The sequence below is a fragment of the Mastigoproctus giganteus genome, chromosome 7 (genome assembly GCF_048544385.1).
Source record: "Mastigoproctus giganteus isolate SK-2022 chromosome 7, ASM4854438v1, whole genome shotgun sequence".
NCBI lineage: Eukaryota > Metazoa > Arthropoda > Arachnida > Uropygi > Thelyphonidae > Mastigoproctus > Mastigoproctus giganteus.
Window position 1 is genome coordinate 180455027 of NC_143581.1, and position 23294 is coordinate 180478320.

The 23294-nt window shown below is 35.1% G+C and overlaps 1 protein-coding gene across 1 annotated transcript in view; it reads left to right on the top strand.

The window, feature by feature from the left end:
• Positions 1-23294, top strand: part of LOC150083370 (SHC-transforming protein 1-like) — a 301635-nt gene that overhangs the window by 210391 nt on the left and 67950 nt on the right. Inside the window, exons 8-10 of the mRNA XM_090377222.1 lie at positions 9004-9160; positions 22637-22727; positions 22849-22941. Coding sequence (XP_090233348.1) covers positions 9004-9160; positions 22637-22727; positions 22849-22941 — 341 coding nt within the window. The remainder of the gene's footprint in view (positions 1-9003; positions 9161-22636; positions 22728-22848; positions 22942-23294) is intronic.

A 23294-nucleotide genomic window follows, 5' to 3' on the forward strand; every position in this document is an offset into this window, starting at 1 on the left:
AGCTGTCTTCCCAGGCATTACGATATCTGAGCAGACCTCCCCCAACAAATGAAGTGTATTCACTGCAGAGATGCACATAGTTGGGCTAGCCTTGGAACGTATAGAAACCATCCACCACCAAAAATATATATACCTATTCTCTCAGTTCATAGCAGAGCAGGGCTTATCATTAATGAGGTTCAGTCTTCATCTGGTACTGTCCCAGATAGAGCAGAAGCTACATTTCCTTTCTCAATCTGAATCCGATGTTCATTTCTGCTGATTCCCAGCCATATTGGGATCTTAGGAAATGATTTGGTACACACTGCATCCAAATAAGCGATCCTTTTTAACTCTTGCCTGTTAGTCCCCTATACAGCCTATGGGCAATCAATACAAAATATACTGGTTTCCCAGTGGCAACAGCATGGCATGGGCAGGCTACAAAAAAGTTATGAGTTAAGCCTGTAATTGAACACTGGCATTCAAGTCTATGCAAGAATCATGAAGAGGAAGTTGTTCTAACTCAGCTCTGCATAGAACATTGACACTTGACGCATTGCTATCTGCTGAGGGCAGATGATTATCTTATGTATAGAAATTGTGACACCATTTTAACAGTCTGACACATTTTAATTGAATATATGTATTTTAATAATGATCATTATTTTTGTTTTACCCATCTGTCTGAGCTTTATACACTTAGACAGATTTTATCAGACAATGACAATGTGTCAGATATATTTAAGCTTTTACGACTTATTAATTTATATAATTTTATCCAGAATGTTTTATGCTTTGTAATTGTTTTATATCATATATTCTTTTACTATTTTATATTAATCAATTATAGTTTTTTATTTTTTTATTTTATACCTCTTGGTCATGGTGCATTGCTAATGCACCAAGTGCAGATGCTAATGCATTATAAAACCCCTAAACAAACAAACAAACTACCTGTATGTGGTGAGGGGACCTTCCAGTGATGCTACTGGCCTTCCAGATTAGCATCAATAGGATATAACTTACATACCAGCTATATGCCTCAGCTAAAATTAGCATACTGTAATTACTAGACCCAATCCACCACCATATTGCTATTGGAGCATTTAGAACATTTCCTTTCCAGAGTTTATACGTTGCATCAATTGAACCACCTGTGTCGCTTAAATGTCAGCAGTTGTATTTACATATGTGCCTTTTGAAAACTGAAATCCCTCTGACACCACACCATGTGGGCACCATCTGTCTTTGAGCCACAATGTGAAAATCCCTATAACACTTGACAGACTGCTAATCATCCCTTTGGCATTCACATCCAAGAGCCATTCAAAGATCTTAATATCATTGTAGAGAAATTGTTGGATCACCAAGGCAATCACTTCCACCCTAGCATGCTTGACTACCATTATGCAACTCCTCCATTAAAAATTCAGGAAACTCCACATGCCATCTGCTGTTTACCTGCAGCTCTCTGTTGCCCATGGAAACAAATACTCAGACTTCTTGCCTGTCTTTACTGATTGCTTGAAATCAGTCATCTTTTGGGCTAAAATCTTTGTTGTGATCATCCCAGATTGTACTATATCTGAGGTTTCTAGTGAATGGAGTGTGTGTGTGTGTGTGTGTGTGTGTGTGTGTGTGTGTGTGTGTGTGTGTGTGTGTGTGTGTGTGTGTGTGTGTGTGTGTGTGTGTATATATATATACAGCAGAATTGTATACTATAGAGTTAGCCTTGGACCACATTAAAACTTAAAATTACCAAAGGTGCATGGTGTAGTACATACTCTGTGCATTACAGACTTTATCAATATTTTAATATTGAGGTATAATCATCATCATCCTATTCTCTGCTGGGTTCAGCAGATGCTACATTTGCTTTGAGAATGGTCATTTGACATCTCTTTCTGCTGGATCCTGAGCCTGAGGGGTAATGAAATGGTAGATGTTGCAGTCAGGTCCATACAATCCCTAACACAATCTTAGCTTGTTAGTCCCCCCCCCCTTCAGACTACAGGCAGGTAATATGTTATAAATTTCTTTCAGTGGCAACAGTCATGGCATGGACAGGTCACAAACAAATTATATCAGATTTATCTGATATAATTTGTTTGTGACCTGTAATCAAACATTGTAATTGTAAAGCCTGTAATCAAACATTGTAATTGTAAAGCCTGTAATCAAACATTGGCAGTCTAGTTTATGCAGGAACTGTACACAGGAAGTTATTCTTGCTTGCCTCCAGTGAGGGCTGATGGACCTCCTATATGTGAGAACTGCAACACCATTTTAGCAATTCATCATATTTTATGGAGTGTCCTCATTTTAAACAACGAATGTGATTACTTTAGCAATCTTACCGAGCCCTATATACCCAGTCAGATGACAATGTCATCTGACTGGATATATAGGGCTTGGTCAGTTGTTTTGGCTATTTAAAATTGTTAAAGTTATTTATTTACTTTATAAACCTTCATGCTCTATTTTTACCTTTACACATTTTATAAATATTTATTAACATAGTGAACTGCTACCATATTTAATTGAAATCCTTCTTATCTGCTTTTTAGGTTTTATTTTTATAACTTGGTTTTTGGTACATTATAGCCTCAATTGCTAATCCACCAATAAAATCCAAAACCAACCAACTAGTGTCAATACCTACTACATCTTACAGAGAGATAGAGCTTTAAGAAAGTTGATGCGGGAATGAAAGATAAGTTTAGTATTAAAGAGTACCCCAAGATCTTTATAATAAAGAACTGATTTAACTGGCTGAGATCCAATAAGAGTGGTAAGATCAAAAAGAGAAGTTTTTTTGGGAAAAATAAATATGGGTACACTTATCAGGATTTAGTACAAAGACTAGAAAAGCTAAAATAATTAGTAATAACAGCAATAGCATTGTTAGTAAGTAAATTGTTTTTCTGTGCCTCCTGAAATGAGGTGGACATAAGCCCAGATTCTAATATCATCAGCATAAGTGATGAGGGGCATTTGCATAAGCAATAGAGGCAGGCAGGGCTTCTGAGAAGAATTTTATCAGGGGTACAAAGTTCTTTCTGGGCACCTTCCTTTCTCCATTAGTCATCCTGTTTTTATTCACTATGGTTTTATGCCATGAGCTGTAGCCTGTAAGGCCAAAAAAGGTATGGAAGATGAGAGAGGAGTGAAATGGAGTGCTCTGTTGATTTTCTGCATTAGAGGCCTTATGCTTCTATAATCCCTCCATGATAAATATAAATAAAATAAAAGAGGATCAGAGAGAGAAGAAAGCACATTTGATTTGAACATCTTTGTTTATGCTACAATACAGATAAGGAGAAAGAATTCACATTGAAACATCCTTTTATATTGCAATGCAGATCAGATCATCAGAAGACATAATTATTAGAAAAAAGTAAAAAAAAGCTAGATAGGCTTAGTATTTACTTAAAAAAAAAAAGAGCTTTCCTGGCCTTTTTTATATAAAAAATTTTGAATCACAGCACGAAAATTAATTGTTCTGGCAATGTTTGATTCAATACTTAGCCTGGCCAAATCCACAAGACATTCCTGAGACATTGTAGATCTTAAATAATTCTTAATCCACTTGAGTTTGCTAAATGACCTCTCTGCAGAAGCTACTTTTGCTGGAATTGTTAATAGTATTCTTAAGCTAAGACAAACATTTGGAAACAGGTCACCAAGTCTGTACTCTGTTAACAAGTTCAGCAGATCTAATGGCTTTAACCAGTGGTGAGCTGTGAATATTTCAAAAATGAGCTCGCAGTTTTGCTGACTTTTTGATGTGAAGCATCCTTGGGATTCCTTCCGTGGATGATGCCAAGTAAGTGACATCATCCGCAGCAGGCTTCTGCCAGAGGCGCTTCCGACATTCACACTACTAGTCTGTGCCGAGCACTCACTAGGGCTAAGGTAAAGAAAACCTGCATGAGAAGCATGCAAAAGTTCGATGAAATTTACCAGTAAAAGTACTTTGCCATAACAGCATTTCTATTGTTGCTCGCTCTGTAAACAGACGGTGGGTGTTATCGGTCTGGAGTAGAAGTTGAATCCAATGGGAGCTTGAAACCCTCCCAAAGTGGAGGGGGTAACCCGACATTTTTTTTCCCTTTAGAATCACTAATTGAATTAACTAACTGAATCACAAACAGAGTCATATTGGAAGTTCTGGTGTCGTAAAAAATGTTCGCAATGTAGTTTCACCGGTAAACTTTTTAGAAGTTCGCCGTGTTTCTCGCTTGGGCTTCCTTTACCTTTTTTTTTTCTTAATAAATAATTTATCCACTAATCCACCAGTGATTCTAAAGAAAAGAGGTCAGGTTACCCCCTGCACTTTGGGAGGGTTTCAATCTACCATGGGATTCAGTTTCTACTCCTGACCAATAACACCCACCGTCTGTTTACTGAGCGAGCAACAATACAAATGCCATTACGGCAAAATACTTTTACCGGTAAATTTATCGAACTTTTGCCGCCTTCTCGTGCAGACTTTCTTTACCTTCGCTCTCACTAATAGTGTGATTAGAACACGTGATGCATTTTTCGTGACCGGTATGATATCTCGAGTCAGCCTGGTCATCGTGCCCCCACCCTTTACGGTAATACCTGGATACGATAGTATCTCAAGTTCTAACTTTTTAGAATTTTTGAATAGTATGACGTCAAAATACAAGTATTTGTCGATGACTGCAGCAATATAAATATTTGTCAACAATTTATTTTTTCGTCTCTCATTTTCATAACATTTGATTGTTAGGTTTCCCGAACAGCGGCTTATGTCGTTTCAACTACAAAATCGACATTTCAATCAATGTTGTTTTTCTAGACATTTAGATATGTTGCAATTGCAAGTATACATCTCTTACTTTAGTTATCATAAATCCATTGTATCTTATCTTCAGGAAATTATGAAAATTTGCGAATGTTCAATAAAATAGTTACAATACAAAAGCTCTTATTTCGTAATCAATTTACAAATAAAAATACCTAAAAGAAATGCGAAGGATTCACATAAAACCATCTACCGTACGTGTTTGGCACATGCGCCACTTTTTTATTCATCTCTCTCTTTTTTTAACAACTAAGGAAATATAATGGATGCATTTTTTTCATGATAAATTTTAATATTGCAAATAAAAAATAACATGAAATATTTCTCATATCACAAATAACAAAAACTATCACAAAATATTCTACAATATAAAAACAAATATTACATAAAAAACAAACTCTTCTAGAAAAGTATACAAAAATCACAGATTACATGAAAAAAATTATTATACAAATATTCAAGAAAATTTTTTTATAAAAATTGCCATATAAAATGTATTTCTTTATTAATATTTGTTGTTGATCTTCTGCTTTGCTCAATAGCTGGGTGATGATTAGATGTAATGATCCAGATCAAATTGAAGCAATGGTTTTCCATTTAGATGTATGGTTTTCATAATCTGCAATGTGTTCAATTGTCACAATATTATTCATTACATTGAAAGCTCGCTCAGCTTCAGCACTGCTAATCGCAATGGTTTCAAAGATATTTCTGACTTTCTTAATCGAAGAGGGAATTTCATTCGATCTTAAAGATAAACTGCCTTCAACAAAATCTCTAAAATCATTAATTTTTATTTCATATTTTATCAGAAAACTTGAATTTTTTATTTGTTTTTCACCGTCTTGCCACAGAGACGAAAGTTCTTTCATATTCCACGATTCCGGATAGCATATGTTTAAAATTTATTTCAATTCCTCATTGTCAATAGTATCATTATTTTCTTATTTAATTTAAAATTACTCAGTTTCAGTAATAACTTATCTTTAATAATGTGTCACTAGGTAATTTTTTAAATGTGTTCTTACTTTTGATTCCTTCAAATTCTTTCAACTTCAACATGCTCTCAATTTTATAATCTTCATAATTTCCTTCAGAATTTTTCAAATTAGCGATAGCATTGATAGTTAGAATAATTAATTTATCTGCTTTTACCGTAGTGATTCTGTAAAGCTTCTGAAAGGTAAGAGAGCTCTTTCACTAATGTCGACCATTAGTGCTAAATCGTTAAGAAATTCCAAATTGAAAAGTCAGTTTAATAATCCAGAATATTTAACTTATCTCCCGGAAAAAATATCCCTGATAAAAATGTTCCATTTTCTTGTTATTATTATAATAAGATTATTTAACTAGGTAAGACTCCAGATTAGTGATTGACAGGTGCCACTCGCTGCTTTCCCCGCCCACTGTCCTCCTATGTTGATATACCTAGGGTGTTTTTCCACCCCACTTGATGATGTTTTTAATTCGCGAACTCGTTTACCAATTTTAAAATAGCTGGATAGAGGAAAAAACACCCTACCTCAACTAAGACCCCCCCCCCCCCCAAAAAAAAACACAACACAAATTGATCAGAAATAAAACTGCTTCACAATAATCGCCTTCACTGAATCACAAAATTTGACCATACAATCAATCAATTACAACGCACACTGCACAGAGACAAGTGTTACCCAAATATTTTGGGTAACACTTGTCTCTGTGGAGTTTAGCCTTTAAGTATTATTATTAAGATTATTTAAGTATATTAAGATTATTACAATACTTAAACGTTTGATTATAATTTGCATGATTTTTTGCAAAATTTAATTTGTGATTTTGATATAATTAAAACTGTGATTACTGTCAGTAATGTGGTGTTTGTGGAATAATTGTATACTGTCATTATTTTAGCATTAAAAAATAAATATTTCCTTTTGTTTTCTCATATTGCTGTCCGCAAGCTACAAACCATGCATCGTGGCCCGAACACACAACCGATCTTTATACAGTAGTTTCCACATCGAGTACATTAGCAATAATCCTTAATTCATTCTGGTTTTTTGGAGATTGGTGATATAATGCATACAGTTTTTTTTTTGTTTTTTTTTTAATTATTGCCTGTATGCCTTTATATTTTGGAACATTTTTCTCCACAGTGAAAGCCTCGACGCGGTTTCCAAATCTGCCAACATTTCATCTTCGCAAAATATCGGAATCACTCAGATATTCAGCTACTGTGACCATGTAAACATACAGGAGACGTGTGGATCTCTCACTTTTCTGAAAGACATATGACTTCTTGTCGGAGTAAAGGAGTAAAAGATGTTTTAAAAATGACTCTGTCCTGCTGAAAGACTGTATTGCCCTGTGGGTGCACAATGACCATGAAGGGATGCAGATGGTCTGCAAGGATAGACACATAACCTGGACCATTCAGAGATGCATCTAGGCATTCTAGAGGTGGTGCTGTTTCTGCCAGATACACACCCTCCTATCTCTCAAAATAACTGGAAACGAGACTCTTTTGACCAGGAGACCCATCTCCAATCATCCAAGGTCCAGTGCCGATGTTCTTTCGCCAAGTTGAGGTGTAGAGTCCTGTGTTGTGATGTTAGCAGTGGGACTCTGGTGGGTCAGCAGCTCCCATAACCTATTATGGCTAATGGTTACATGATGGTCTTGGTGGAAATTTTTCTGGCACCTCCCTTGTTGAAGTCAGTGGTGATTTGTGCTACTCTGCTCTCCAGCTGGTTGAAGCAATGCGAGACAGATGTCAACAGCCACGTTCATCCACCACTTTTCTCTGCCCGCAGTGCTGTCCACAGTGAGATATTATTCCGAAAATAGCGTATTCCCAATGTACTCTTGATACTGTTGAACGGGGATAGTGCAATTTCTGTACCATCTCTGCGATAGTGGCCCATCCGTCAGCACCCACTATCATCCCTCTTTAAAAGTCTGTTAGCTCACGATGTATTCATATTGACATCAAATTACCATCTATGTGAATGCATTGTACCTACATACCTACCAAGCACTGGGTTCATTCACCAGCGAGAGGGGTGACAGCATCATGTTGCCCAAGAACCAGGTATCCCACGAATTCAGTCCTTTCAGTGTACAGTAGTAGTAGTGTGAATGGCATTGATTTAATTGTATCTCATATTGTGACTGCCTTCACAACAAGTTACCATGTATTGTACTACCTCGAATAAGTAATGCTTCACCAATGGAGAGGACTATCATTACTTATTCTCAGTGGATACCACCACCCAGACGGCACCGTTTCAAGGCTTGTTGGCCTATCATCGGTGGGTGGGTAGGTACCCTGGTGTTGCAATCATGCCACCCCAGCTATGAAGTATAACTCCACAATAGGAGAGATGCCAAAAGGTGTACATAGTAATATTACTAATAAAAATAAATGCACAAGGCATAATATACTACGAACTAGTAGTTTACCATAGAACTCTGAGTGTAAATACACAATCCTTCATTTGTGTGAAGGCAGTTTACAATATGAGATTCAATTAAATTGATGCCATTCACACTACTACTATAGTTTACTACTATGAACGGAAAGTAAAAAAAAAAAACAGAAGGAAAAAAAGTCCTCTATTATTCAATAACTGAAGCAATGGAAAAGCAGGCTTTGAATAATAAATCATTGTAATGAGCACTAAAAGGTGGGGAATGCTCATAGCACAGCTGTAAACATGTTATTTTGTACTGTTAATTGTACCTTGAAAAAATTAGTGTAACATCTATTTTTACTAAATGAGTGTGTGCACAAATTCATGGAAATGAACAAGGGTATTTGAAATGCATTTTTGAGCTTCACTTTGAAATTAAATTGGAACATGGACACACCTTGCATCTTTTTTGAAACTTGCTTGGCAGTGCCTTGTTGTGATGACTAAATGAGATTATTGTTGTGTGCTGCTTTGGGTATTGTGCTAATTTGACATTAGTACTATCAGTTGTATCCCTGCACGGAATCCTATAAAAATTCATACATTATATAAATCTTTATAAGTCTTGCTAAATCAGGAAAACATTCTTGTGTAGTGGTCAGTGAAACATGTGTTTAATATAAAAATATTTACATAATTTTTCTTCTGCTGTGGTTTTTTATTATTTACTGTTAAATAATTATTTTGAATGTGACTGTAACTTATATCTGTTAATCATTTTGTACTGTATAGGTTAGAGAATCCTGTATTTAATGGAAATACATCTGCCTGGGGAGAGGACCCAGAGTACTATAATGATCTTCCAGGAAAAATTCCTCCAGAAGCACCCCCTCCTCTTCCTCCTCTCCCAGATTATCACCAGAATGGTGATGGAAAATTGAGTGACTTGGTAATAAATAAATTTTGTATAATAATTTTGTGGTAATAAATATTTTTTTTTCTGTATCATGAGGAGAACATTTTTAATTCCCACCCCACCAGTCACTGTTTTGTTCACTGATAAAAATATTTAATTTGGTTAGTCTTAATGATTGAAGATAACTAGAAAAAAATTTCCTGTTACAAAACCTGCCAACCAAATGTGGTATATTAATGATTCTTATTGTTTTTCTAACTAGATTTCTGCTAATTGATTCAGAATGTCCTTTCTAATTTAAAAAAAACAGATGAAAAATTATACTACACACAGTGTAAAAAAGAAATATGTTACATACCTGTGATTGTTGTTGTTGCTGTTAGCAATTGAATATAAAGTTAATCTTTCATATATCCTCTAAGAAAGAAAGTGAAGATTAGATTAGGAAGTTATATTCCATGAAATGTAAATTCGATGTCCAGTCCAGCATTTAGGGAGGTTTCAATAACCTGGCAACAGTTCCACCATGCCTTTGCAGGCCCACCTGAAAAATATCTGTTGAATGTTAATCGCCACTTTGACATTAAGAGCTCCTTCTCTGTCTAGCTTCCTCCTAAATATGCACATAGTTTTACTTCAGTGGTTTTGGAGTGTTTATGCAGTGTTATTAAATAAAATTGGCAAAAGCATGTGTATTAATTTGTATTTTCATGCATTTAATGGTTTTATGACTTAAAAATGGAAATTATTAATAATCTTATGTTTTTAGTGGTTTCTCTTTTTTTTTTTTTTTTTTTTTGGAACAGAATCTTTCAGGAAAAATTTCACAGGGCCCTGTTCAACAGATTCTGTTGAACAGGGCCCCGTGCACAAATGATCTAAATAATAATTTCATCTCCGTCTTTTCCGCATTTCTATCAACGAGCCTACTATCATCTAAATGTCTAGTTACCCATATTATCGTCACTCCAAGAGCACTTGTGTGAGTCAAATTGAAAGTTACTCTGAGCATGTACTTCATTCTCAATGTGTATGTTTTGTTTGATAATGAACAGATTATGAGAGACTTAACTGGAAATGCATTGTTTGCACCTCTTGCCTTCAGGCAATTGAGGCAATTAGTTCTGCTGCTAATCATGAATTAAGAGTCAAAGGGATTACCATTCTGCAACTTAGTGGTATGGTAAAACTTATGAAATAGCCTGTCCCACGGGCCCCTCCGTAGCCAGGTGGGAAGGAGCAGCAGTGCGTAGCACACGCTTCTTGATTAGACTGGGATTCGAGCCCGTCACCACCAAATACGGAGGATGCGGAAAGGTTAAGGAATGACCACCGCATATCCTGGAGCAATATGGCCTTAGTTGCTAATGCTCCTAAAAACCAAACAACAACAACAGCCTGTCCCACATACCCAGAAGTAATGCTAGTCATCTGATTGGTTAGCATTTACCAATATTCAACGTGGCAGGCAAATAATTCATTTCTAATAAAAACAGTGCATGAAATTGCAGACTTACGTTAACTTTCTTATTATCTGGATTTGTGTTTCATATTTATATTTTGCAGTTACAAAATAGTTTGTTTATACCATATATTTCAATGTTTTCTCAAGGTAAGTAAGTTTTATAATTAAAAATACAACAATTCAAAACTTATTTGTTAGCGTATGCTTATAGCTTCGATTCTCTATATGATTTCAATTTTTTAGCATTACCTATAAATATCATGAAATTTATCTCCTAATCCGTATGTTTAAAATATGATGAAGAAATTAAGATGGGAAATTTTTTTCCCATTTTAATTTTGTATTCCCATGGGGGAAAAAAATTCCCTCTTTTACTGTGATTTAGAATTTATTCCAGAATTCAGAATGATTTTGTTATTTTTGTTTGTTGTTTCATATTATATGTGAGATATGTTGTAATTCTTTTCTTTTTCAATAAACTAATAATAATTATTTATGCCTTATTTTATTTTTGAATCCAAATATTTTAGGGCGGCAAATTTGATTTCACTTACTGGCAGCACATAGGGTCACAGTGGCACTGTTTTGTAAAATATTAAAATCATTATAAAGAATAACAAGCCATTATTATTGTATTGCATAATTTACTAAAGTGATGTTAAATACTAAAATGCGTAATATTTTAAAATGCTTTTTTTTTACTCCTTACCACAATCGACTGTTCTTATGCTACGTAGGTACACTGATAATTTTTAAGAAATTAATATTTATAATCTAAAAAAAATTTTTATGCAAATAATTAATAACGGAAACACACTTAATAATTTATATAATATGAAAATATTTTATTTTAATTTTAATAGCTTATAAATTAAATTAATTATTTTTAAATTTAATTATTTCTTAGTTACTTTAAAATTTGAAAAAATAAAAAATTAAAAAATCACTATTACAAAAACACCTCATATAAGTTTTGCATGGGACCCCAGAACCTGCAAGTAATTTTTGAACAGGACCCCGCAAATTTTGTCCGTAACAAGTCAAGGAAATTAGTACTAGTCTTTGTTTTCTCAGCAGATAAATAGGTCCACATATTTTCCCATTAGAATTGGCAAAAAAAAAAAAAAAAAAAAAAAAATCAGCCCTGGCTCCAGTATTTCCATGGTATTCATATGCATTTTCACTTTTCTAAACAATTGGTGAAATATTCCTTTGCGACTAAGATAATTCCTGTACAAAGAAGTGAAATATGGCATCACGATTAAGGCATTTCCTGGTTAGAAAGGTCGCATAATAAAAAAAAAAAAATTAACCAGAATGTGGTAACAAGGTTGTTTGCAATAAAGTATGGTCCCAAGAACTGAGTATTGATGAGGTCCTACCCCAAAGTAGCTTTTGGATGGCTTTTAACTTTTTTTCAGTTGTTATCCTTACATTACCCTTTCAGCTCAGTAACATTCATAATCTCTGTTAGTGTGAAGTCACTGACATAAAAGATTGCTCCTCCATGTTTGAAGCAAAAAAAGATAAAATCTATGGCTGGTCAACAGCCATTGTATTTTGTAGGAGGCATGGTCCAAGAAACTGAATAGTGGTGGTGGTGCCACACTACACAACTTTTGAATGGCCTTTAGCTTTTGCATTTGTTATCCTTACATCACTCTTTCAGCCAGTAGTGTTCATAGGCTCTGTTGACAAAGCCACTGACACAGAAGATTGCCTCATCAAATTATATGATATTCCATAGCAAATCACCTATCTTCCACCCATCCCTGTTTTATCTCTGCAGATTCTGTTCATTAGTTGCAGTCTTGATGTAACTAATCTTTTTTTGAACCCCTCAGTCTTGAGGGGGTTCAAAAAAGATTTGTATTCACCCATAATTAGCTGTGGTAGAATGTTGAAATAAACACCACGTATTACACTTTTTCAATATATTCACCAGACAAAATGACACATTTTTGCTACCTCTCAATACACTTCTGCAGGTCAGTTTTGTAGAAATCCTCCGACTGCTCTTCAAACCACAACTTGGCAGCAGAAATCACATCATCAGCAGCAGCAAACTGTTTTCCATGAAGAAACAACTTCGGAGCAGGAAACGGGAAAACATCCGAGGGTGCAAGAACAGAGGAATAAGCAAGGTGCAATAAATTTCAAACCCACATTCATGGGCATACCTCTATGCAACACGTGAGATGTATGTGGGGATATCATCTTGGAGCAGCCGCACACCTTTTAACAGCTTTTTCTGTCATTTTTCTCTTATAGCAGCACATACCTTTATGAAGATGTTGGAATAATACTCCACCATCCAGAACAACCCTTTTGAAGGTAATCTGTTAATATTGTACCATGCTGATCCCAAAAGGCTGACAGAATCACCTTGCCAGCATTTAGTTGTGCCTTTGCCTTTTATTCATGCTTCCATTGTTTTGACATTTGTTTAGTTTTGGGATCATAGTGATGGATCCAAGTTTCATCCATGTTGGCTAGTAGTGAAAAAAAACTCCTCTTGCTTTTCCTGGCACATCAACAACATTTCATATGTACATTGTGCCCTTTCCTTCTTCTGGTAAGGAATCATAAGTCAGGGAAATCCATCTCGCAGACAATTTACTCATATGCAACTGTCAATGGATGATGTTCTCTGCAGACCCTATACTAATTTGGAGCTCTGCAGTTAGTTCTTTGGCTCTAATATGGCAATCTTCTAGGATTAATGCCTCAATTTTTGCAACACTCTTTTGAGCAGTTGCTTTTACAGCAATTGCTGGGCATCCTGGGATTCCTTCATCATGCACTGAGATTCTTTCACATTTGAATTGTTTATGCCAATGTGCAACAACACTGTAACCTAAGCAGTCATCTACACCAATACTACGAGTTTGGTAAATAAATTTGATGAATCTGCAGATAAAGGAATGACTAGGTGGCAGTGATGACAGTGTGCTGAAGTAGGATTTACTCGGAGTTAACTACCAATCAGAGGTAAAGGGAAGGGTTTTTGCATTCATAAAGGTGACTATGGTGGTCTGAGACAGCATTTAAATTGTATACAGTGGGAACAACTGTTGATGTTAACAATAGCAAATTCAAAATGAGAAGCATTCAAAGACATAATCTTGGAAGCCATTAGGCTTTTCATACCAACTAAGAAATGTTGTTCAAGGTTTAGGTTTAAATGGATGTCAGATGAACTGAGATGTGGCAGAGAAGAAAAATACATGGGATACATATAAATTAACAGGTGAAATGGAAGCCTATGATAGATATAAGCTGGTCTGTAACCAAGTCACAAAAGAGGTTAGGCAGGCAAAGGCAGATTATGAGAAATCCTTGGCAAAGGATGCAAAGAAAAACAGCAAAGAGTTCTTTACTTATGTAAACTCTAGAAGGAATGGGATGAATCAGATTTGTTCACTTGATATCAATGGTTCAACTGTTGATGATCCTGCTCAGGTAGCTAACAAACTAAATGAGTATTTTGCATCTACATTCACACATGAGGAGTTATTCAGTGAGGGAGGGCTAGATTTTGTAATAACTGAAAGCAAAATGGAGGAAAAATTGTTGAAGATAAACATAAGAAAGGCACCTGGGGTGGATGAGATCCATCCAGTTCGATTAAAGGACGCAGCAAAGGAAGTAAGCATACCCTTAGCCATAATTATGAGAGCTTCCTTGGACTCAGGAGAGGTACCCATGGATTGGAGATGTGCAGATGTGACCGCAATTCACAAAGGAGGATCAAAGGATGACACAAGCAATTACAGACCTGTTAGTTTAACTTCTATTCCGGGGAAATTAATGGAGGCACTAGTTAAAAAAGCACTACAGGATCATCTAGACAAGACTTCAATTATAGCTTGGACACAGCATGGGTTTATTAAGGGAAAGTTTTGTCTGACCAATTTGATTGTATACTATGATGTGGTCACAAGGGAACTGGATGCAAAGAATAATTTTGATATCATATATTTGTATCTTAGAAAGGCTTTTGATACTGTTGCGCATGGAAGACTGCTGCACAAATTGGAGCAGTGTGGCATTGGAGGCAAATTTCTGCTATGAATAAAGGGATGTTTGAGTGGGAGAAAACAGAGAGTGGTAATCAATGTACACTGCTCTTTGTGTACTAATGTTATTAGTTTTGCTGTTCATTTTCAAGCTATCGACTCCATCAAATGAAACGATTTCGTTAAATATGCCAAAAATGCAATCTGTAAAAGAGTGTTATAGTGATCTGTGACAGCGTTATAGTCAGATATGGGTTATAATATAAGAACAGCGTTATAGCGAATCAGCGTAAAGCGAACCGCATTATAACGGAGGCCTGCTGTATTTTCTTTTATAATGCAATCTGAGTAGGGGAATAATCCCCAGCCCTAGTCTGGTTATTAGTGTCTAAAACATTGTTCATAGACTGCCCAACACAGGGTTGAGGTTCCATCTGGTTTAACTGTAGTTTCTATTACATCTCCTCTTGGTAACTTGTTGATCACTATTCTGTAGAAAACTTGCCAAGGGTCAGCATTTCCAGAAATTCCCACCAAGTGCTGCCAATATATATATATATATATATATATATATATATATATATATTTCTTTTCTTTTTTCTAATGAGGGCTGTGTATTGGTTTCTGAGAGTCTATAGAAATCTCTCAGTGCTTCCACCTCATTTTGGGGCCAAGGTGTTCTGGCTCTCTGGAAATGTATTCTTGCCTGGTGTGTTTACCCTTCTCCTGCATATAGTCAGTTCAGGACACAACAGGGGTTGTGTCCTGAACTGACTATATGCAGGAGAAGGACTATATGCAGGAGAAGGGTAAACACACCAGGCAAGAATACATTTCCAGAGAGCCTTGGAAATGTATCCAGGTGTCCAGGTTTTTTTGGTGGGATAGATAGGTTTGATGTTTTGATGATTGTTTCTGTCATAATCATTGCATGGTCGTCCCGGCTATAATTGTTGATTGATCTAGACTGCTCATTTTCCTGTTTTTGCATCTCTGCTGCTATGAGTTCAGTGAAGATGTTCCAGTTAGCTTTCTTTGTTATATCTTCTTACATTTAATAGAGTCTTGAGCTGTCTGTGGTTCTCTAATCTGATGTTGTCCAAGCTGGCTGGATGCACCAGTTTGAGATTTTATATGCTATGGAATTTGTGGAAAGAGTGACATCAACGTCACTCTCCCAGATAGTACTGTACTACTAAAAGTGGAGAGGTTGTGAGGTTGATTTAACACCTGAAATGTGGACATGGCTGTATATTGTGTGAGAGTTTAGCCATTTTGTGTGCCTGCTCTGTCTTCTGTACGTGTATACAATAAGGCTGACTGGCAGTTGACATCAGCACACACAATTATGTTAACATTTGGTAGCAGAGCTGTAACTCTTTGTTAGTATTCAATACTGGAATTTATATCTTCGTCAGATCTGCAATACAATGTAAAATTGTAAAACTGTCCTACAGCACTGGTGATGTGTGCACACACTGCCACTGGAGGACAGAGGTGACCCATGTTTGTGACACTAAGGTCAGTATTTTTTACAACTATTGCAGTAGAATGGACACCTGTGGTGTATTCTATGATCTTATAGCCTCCTTGAACTCTACTCGTGTGTGTGTGTGTGTGTGTGTGTGTGTGTGTGTGTGTGTGTGTGTGTGTGTGTGTGTGTGTGTGTGTGTGTGTGTGTGGGGTTCTTGGAGTACCAAGATATCTATATTATTTTTCTCTAGCTTTAGTCTGATCTGTTCAACAACTGCACATGCTCTCTAAGCATTCAGCTGGACGAAGTTTAGAACCCTAGTCACATTCATGTTCAGTCTGACCCATAATTGGTTCTAGATTGGAGAAGTTTTATCATTTTCTGATAACAGGGGCATTTTACATCGCTGATACTGTGTAAATAATCAGACAGCCTGGCTGACTTGCAAGTAGCACATTTTGGCTGCTGATTTTCATTGTTTCAGTTGTCCATTTTGTCTGCTGTTTGTGCCTCTTAAGTTGAAACTTATTGACAAACTCATCAATGATCATAACATGTTGGAAATTTTTATAATAAAAATCTGTCATGTCTGTCTGTTTGATATTGCAGTCAACTCCTAAATGGGGTTGACTGCAATATCAAAGACAATTATATTGGAGCTTCTCCCCTTTGGTTTCTCTGGTTTTATTCCTAGTTTCGTCACTTCCGGGGGTGGTTTTCAATCTTTTTCAAATCCTCTTTACTTGCAACCTCTATTAAAACACCATTATTTCTTATTTTATGCATGTTATTAACTTTTATTTCCTTTAAGTGAGGTTTCAGATTTTTAATTACAGTATCCTTTTACAGCCTCACTAGATTTTAGGGAAGATTCTGGTTTGGCCTTTAAGATAACTATATTTGTTTCTTTAATTTTCACCTTCATCTTATTTGTTTATCTAGATTGGGATGTCCCATTTTTGTTAGCCCTTTCTACCTGGCCATAACTAAGAGTATTCATGTTCTTCTAATTGTCTTTCTCTTCTATTACTGTTTGCTCTTAAAACCTTTGCTCTTAAAACTCTTATTCTCTGTATTCAATTCTGTAATTCTTTGTTCCAATATAGACCAACGGTTCACAATCTGCAGTCAATGTGATTCTGTTGGTCTGTTTTTGCATGAATTCTTCCAAGTATAATTTAACCTCTTTTATCTGCTTGATAGGATCAGATATGTCATTCAGTATGTTCAATTTCCTTTCTTCTGTTTGTTGCAGGTCTGTTTCTGCTTTTTCTTTGTCTTTATTATCCTAACTATCTATTTGATTCTTTCCCTTTCTAGCCTTCTTAGTACTAAGGGGGCCTGAGGGGACAAATTTCTTAGTCTTCCATGTTTTCTTTGTCTTGAGAATGTGATTAATCTCAACCTCAGGGAGGTCATCCAAAGCAATGTTGCGATTGGTAGCATCAAGTTTTGGCTTTTCCTATAGATTTTGCTCTTTATTTGCCATTTTATTGTAATATTCCTTTTGCTGACATCTTTGGAAATATATTAGCATTAGCATTACGATGCAAGAAAACAAGCTTATATCAGCCAAAAAAAAACCCTTCCCATTTCACCCATCCATTCACTCCAAATGTTTGTATAGCTCTGCCTTAAATTTATTTAAGCTGTCAGCTTCCATAATGACAGATGTAAGTTGGTTCCAGCAATCAACCACCCACTAAAGGCAAATTTCCGCACATCTATTCTACAGCTGTCTTTCTTCAGTTTGAATTTATGTCCCCTCGGAGGATTAATGTGGACAAGAGGGAGTATCCCATCAGCATTGAGCTTGCTCAAACCATTCAAGACCTTATTCACCTCACCACACAGGTGTCTAGTTTCCAGACTCTGCAATTTGCAGAACATAAGGCTTTTTTTGCTCTATTTCCAAATGAACTAAAGGAATATCAATACCGAAGGAATTGATATTCCTTTAAAAGCATGAGGATTTTCTGACGTATAATTTAGAAGCAGTTTGCACTTAAAGTCACCCTCTGCATTGCCACATAACAAAAATGTTAACCTATCTTTTGCAGCTTTGAAACCTGGTGCAGTTTTCTCTTCTTTTGAAATGAATGTTCGGCTTGGCATACACTTCCAAAATAAGCCAGTCTCATCAGCATTAAACACTTGACTTACTAGATAGCCCTCAGTTGCAATAACTAACAAGTCTGTAATTACTTGTGTCACCCTTTGATCTCCCTTTATGAATTGGGGATATATTTGGGGACCTCCCCTGAGTCCAAGGATGCTCTAATAATTATGACTAAGTTTGCTTGCTTCCTTTGCTGCCTTCTTTAATATAATTGGATAGATCCCATCCACCCAGGTGCTCCTCTTATGTTTAACTTCAACAATTTCTCCTCCAGTTTGCTCTTAGTTATTACAAAATCCTTTAGCTTCCTACCAGAGTTCGATAAACTTCTGGCATTCTCTCCTCCCTGAATATCTCCTCATGTGTGAATGCAGATGCAAAATATTCATTCAGTCTATGCGCTACCTGAGCAGGATCATCAACAGTCGAACCATCAATATCAAGTGGACCAATCTGATTCAACCCCTTCTGGAGTTTACATAAGTAAAAAATTCTTTCCTATTTTTCTTTGCATCTTTTGACAAGGATTTCTCGTAATCTACATTCACCTGTCTAACCTTCTTGTGATTTGATTACAGACCAGCTTATATATACCATCAGCTTCTGTGTCACCTGATAGTGTATATGCATGTCATGTATTTTTCTTCTTTGCCACGAATCTCATTAGTTTGTCTGACATCCATTGAGGCCTTAACCTTGAACAATATTTCTTAGTTGGTATGAAAAGTCTAATAGCTTACAAGAGTAATTCTTTGAATGCTTCCCATTTAGAATTTGATGGTGGTAAAAACATCATTGGTTCCACTGAATCGAATTTAAAAACTATCTGAGTCCGCTGTAATCACCTTTATAAAAACATTCCATTTACCCCTAATGAATAGTTATATCTTTGAGTAAATCCCACATCAGCACACTGTGATCACTGCTACCAAGTGATTACTTTATCTGCAGATTCTTAATGCATGAAGAATTGCTGCTGATAATCAGATCAAGAGTATTATTCCCTCTGGATGCCTTTCGAACATGCTGCTGTAGAAAACAATCATCCAATAAATCCAAAAAAGCCTTGCTAGTGTGCGAGTGACCAACCCACAAGTTCCATTCAATATCTGGGAAGTTATTCTGCATTTAATGGGTTAATTGAAAGATGGCTGGAAGTAAAGTTGAAGTTGATTCAGGTATTGAAAATGTATCCATATTTTTTAAGCTGGATGGTGTTTATGTTTCTTTCTACTTATTGGTAAACTTCATTATATCAAAATTTGATTTGAGATTTTAACACAGAGAAAATTTTGAATTCCTTTTTAAATAAAGAATCAAACTTTAGTAGTTATAGTTAACTTGGACAGTATTTCTTTTTATTCTAGTTTTTAATTTCTGATATATTACTTTTAATATAACTAATAATACTTTTTTAATTTTTATTTTGCCAGAGTCACATTTCTGGCTATGGAAATTGTCTTTTCAGGAATTACTGATCCCCTCCCCACTTCAGTTATGGTCTGACATGATGTTTGTTTGCTTATTTATTGATTTTCATGTTATAGTCTTACCATTTGTAACTTGGTGCTTGATAAAGATAGACTTAACTGTTTAAAGTTAGCATGTTTAATGGACATCTTGTTTTTTACAATCTTGATGAAGTGCAGTAGTATCCATACCATTGAATGGCTAAGTGCACTAATTAATTAGAAACTGCAGGTGACAGTTGGTAGCAACCAGTGCATCAGCATCGCTTCTCTTCATTTCTTCTTCAAAATTCAAAAGTAAATTATTAATGTTGCATATATTAAAAAATTTTTATATTGGAATTTTGTACAAATAATATATTTTTTGATTTACTACTGAAATCCTTTCTGCAATAGTGATAATAACAATGGCAGCATTTTTTGGGTGTGTTCCCAGAAGTCAGAAGGCTGCTTATTGTGACAGTATACAAATTATGGGTGGGATTAAAACTTAATACTCCCACTGTGATTAACATGAGTGTGTTTGTGCACATTATGTGCTCTCATAGAGACTGCACTGAAACATCTGAAGACACATTATTGGCTGATGAATTAAATATTGAGGAAGTAGAGCTCAGAAGAGAATGTAGAGAAAGTAGAGAACAGAAGAGAATAAAAAATATTCCTTATGCTCATAAGTTTTAAAAATATATATATATAAATAAAAATAAATATAATATAAATAAATAAATAAATATATATATATATATATATACAGCAAACCCCCGCTATTCGCGGTATCTGTATTCGCGGTTTCGCGTATTCGCGATCGCCGATTTAATATAAAATGAAACCTAAAAAAATGTGAATTTTAAAGCGCCGTGAATATTTTCCGCCATAAAAAACATGGGCGTGGCTAAAATTATCTTTCCCGGTCAAAACAGCGCTCAGTGGGTGGGGGAGAGGGGTGAAAAAATCGCGAGCGTGGATGTTTCTCGGTAATCCTTGTTCAGTATGTGTTAGTCATGGAAGGTTTCGTCGTTTACTTTTAATTTATATGCTTATAAACAATAAATTTATCAATTTATAAATTGATAAATTTTGGAAGCATATCAATTTATAAATTGATATGCTTCCAAAAGTGATAAATCTACCGTTTTGCAGTGTAAAACAGAGTTTTTCGAGTGTGTTAACGGAAGAAAGTGACTTTATTGTGGACAAGTTCTTTCTAACCCCTACAAAAATATGGCTACGAATAAAAAGAGAAATGTGAAAATATCAAAGAAGGTGATAACATTAGCGAATAAAATTGAGTTATTAGACAAAATTTCTAATGGTGAAAGTGTCTCCTCAGTGGAAAAACATTATAAAATCAATGAGTCAACGGTACGATCAATCAAGAAATCGGAAGAAAAAATCCGCCGTAGTGTCCGTGAAAACGCGCTAATTGCTTCAAAAATTTGCTCTGTAACTCGTGATGTTAAATTAGAAAAAATGGAAAAGGCTTTAAATCTGTGGATAGAAGACCGAACTCGAAATAAAATTCCGTTAAGTTCACTCATCATTCGTGAAAAGGCAAAACTCCTTTATCAACACTTTAGCGAAACTGGTGATAGCACTGGCGGGACTTTTTTTTGCTAGCAAAGGCGCTGGTTTGAAATTTCTAATAAATATTACATTTAATATTAAATTGTTTCTTATTTTCATTTCGATGCCATATGCTTGCATTTCACTATGTACTGTCTATGTACATAGTCATATTATGAAGGTACATATAATACATACATAGACAAAATTTTAGACTAGTTTTTCTTATATATTTCATACTTTGGAACGGAACCCCTTTATTACTATGGGAGCCAGTATTCGCGTTTTCGGTATTCGCGACATTTCTCAGGAACGTAACCCCCGCGAATAGCGGGGGTTTACTGTGTATATATATATATATATTTTTTTTTTTTTTTTGTAAGTGGCTAAATGTTATATGTGACAGCACATAAGCTGCAAAAAAATTTTGTACTCGTGAAAGTACAAAATCTGACACTTGAACCACTGTAGCATCCTAGTTCAAATTCATCCCACTGCACTTGCAGTTCATTTAACAGCAGGTTTTGTGACTTTTTTTTTTTTTTTTTTTGGAAGAACTGTTAGAAAGTACCCTTTAACTTCTTTTGCTTTTTGGGAATTTGCTGTAAATCTGTTTTTATAGTTCATAAATGTGTGATCACAGAGTGCATAATATTTTTTTCTCCTCTTCTAAGTAATAACAAAACAAGTTGTCAAAACTACAAGTGTGAAGTAAGAAGCATCCTGGCATGTAACATTCACGAAAATAAGTGCCACTCTATTTATTAGTTATTGACCAACTACCATTCAGTTCATCATTGCTGTGAACATTGAGTGTCTCTGGCCTCAGCTACTAGTAATAAAGTTGGAGGAGCCCAGTGAGGGAATTTTTGTTTTATAGTAGTATGATAAATGCTACACACACACACCCACCCACCTGACTTCTGGAAACTCAATCATAATGCAGCAGTTATTTTGGTTATTGTAGAAAGGATTTCAGTATTAAATTAAGAAATATTTTTTGTTTTTGCACAATATTAAAATAATTTTTTTTTATTATATGCATTATTAACAATTTACTTTTGATTTTGTAGAAGTAGAAGTGAATAGCATTTTGTAGCATTAAAAGTGACAAGTCATCTCTTACTTCTCCCTGCCCCTCATCATTCATAATTTGTTATTAACTCGCTAGTTTAACCCTTCAGACTATGACTGTTGCTGCTTCTGCACTTTATTACGTGAATTATATGGGACTTAATTTGTGGAGAGTAAAATGCCTTGAAGCTTCCACCCCTTTAAACAGTAAAGTGCATTTTTCTGTGTACAAAGTTTCAATGGAAAGATGAAGCATCACTAACTCAGACTTCCCAATTTTAACTCTAACAAATTCTGATTAATAGGAACTTTTTTTTTTCCAGCCGCAAACTAGTATCAACCCAACTACAAGCAACCTTATAGATTTAAATAGTGAAATGTCCTCTTGTGTCAGCCACAAGAAATCAGAACCAGGTAAATGCTTGCTTTTTATTGTGAATAAAAAGACCAAAGAAGTGTAATTTTTTTTTTATGAAATAAAATATTTTCTTTTTTTAATTTATTAAAAGAATTTCTCTCTTTTAAATTTTTTTAGAATATGTAAACAGTAGTATATGTTTGACAGTAGAGGAAAATAAAGTAGAAAAGAATAACAAAGAACATGTGACAAAAGATCCATTTGATATGCGTGAGTATAAATGATCTTTATGCAATTTCCTTGCAAACACAGAACTTTATTTTACATTAAATTTTACATAACATTATCTTTTATTGTTTCTTGAGGTTTTATATGTCATTAATACCAGTAAGTATTGATTAAAAAAATTTTTTGTTACTTCTGTTGGAATGCATTCCAAAAAAAAATTTATCAATAATAAAGCAGGTACTTCATAACACTCTTCTTGATAATTTGATATTGTATCATTAGCATTGCTTATAAATGGATACTTTTCCCAGTTATGAAGGTTAGTATTTCAATGGACATATGATGCAAGGAAGTGTAACTACCAAAAAAAAAAAAAAAAAAAAAGAAATTTCCCA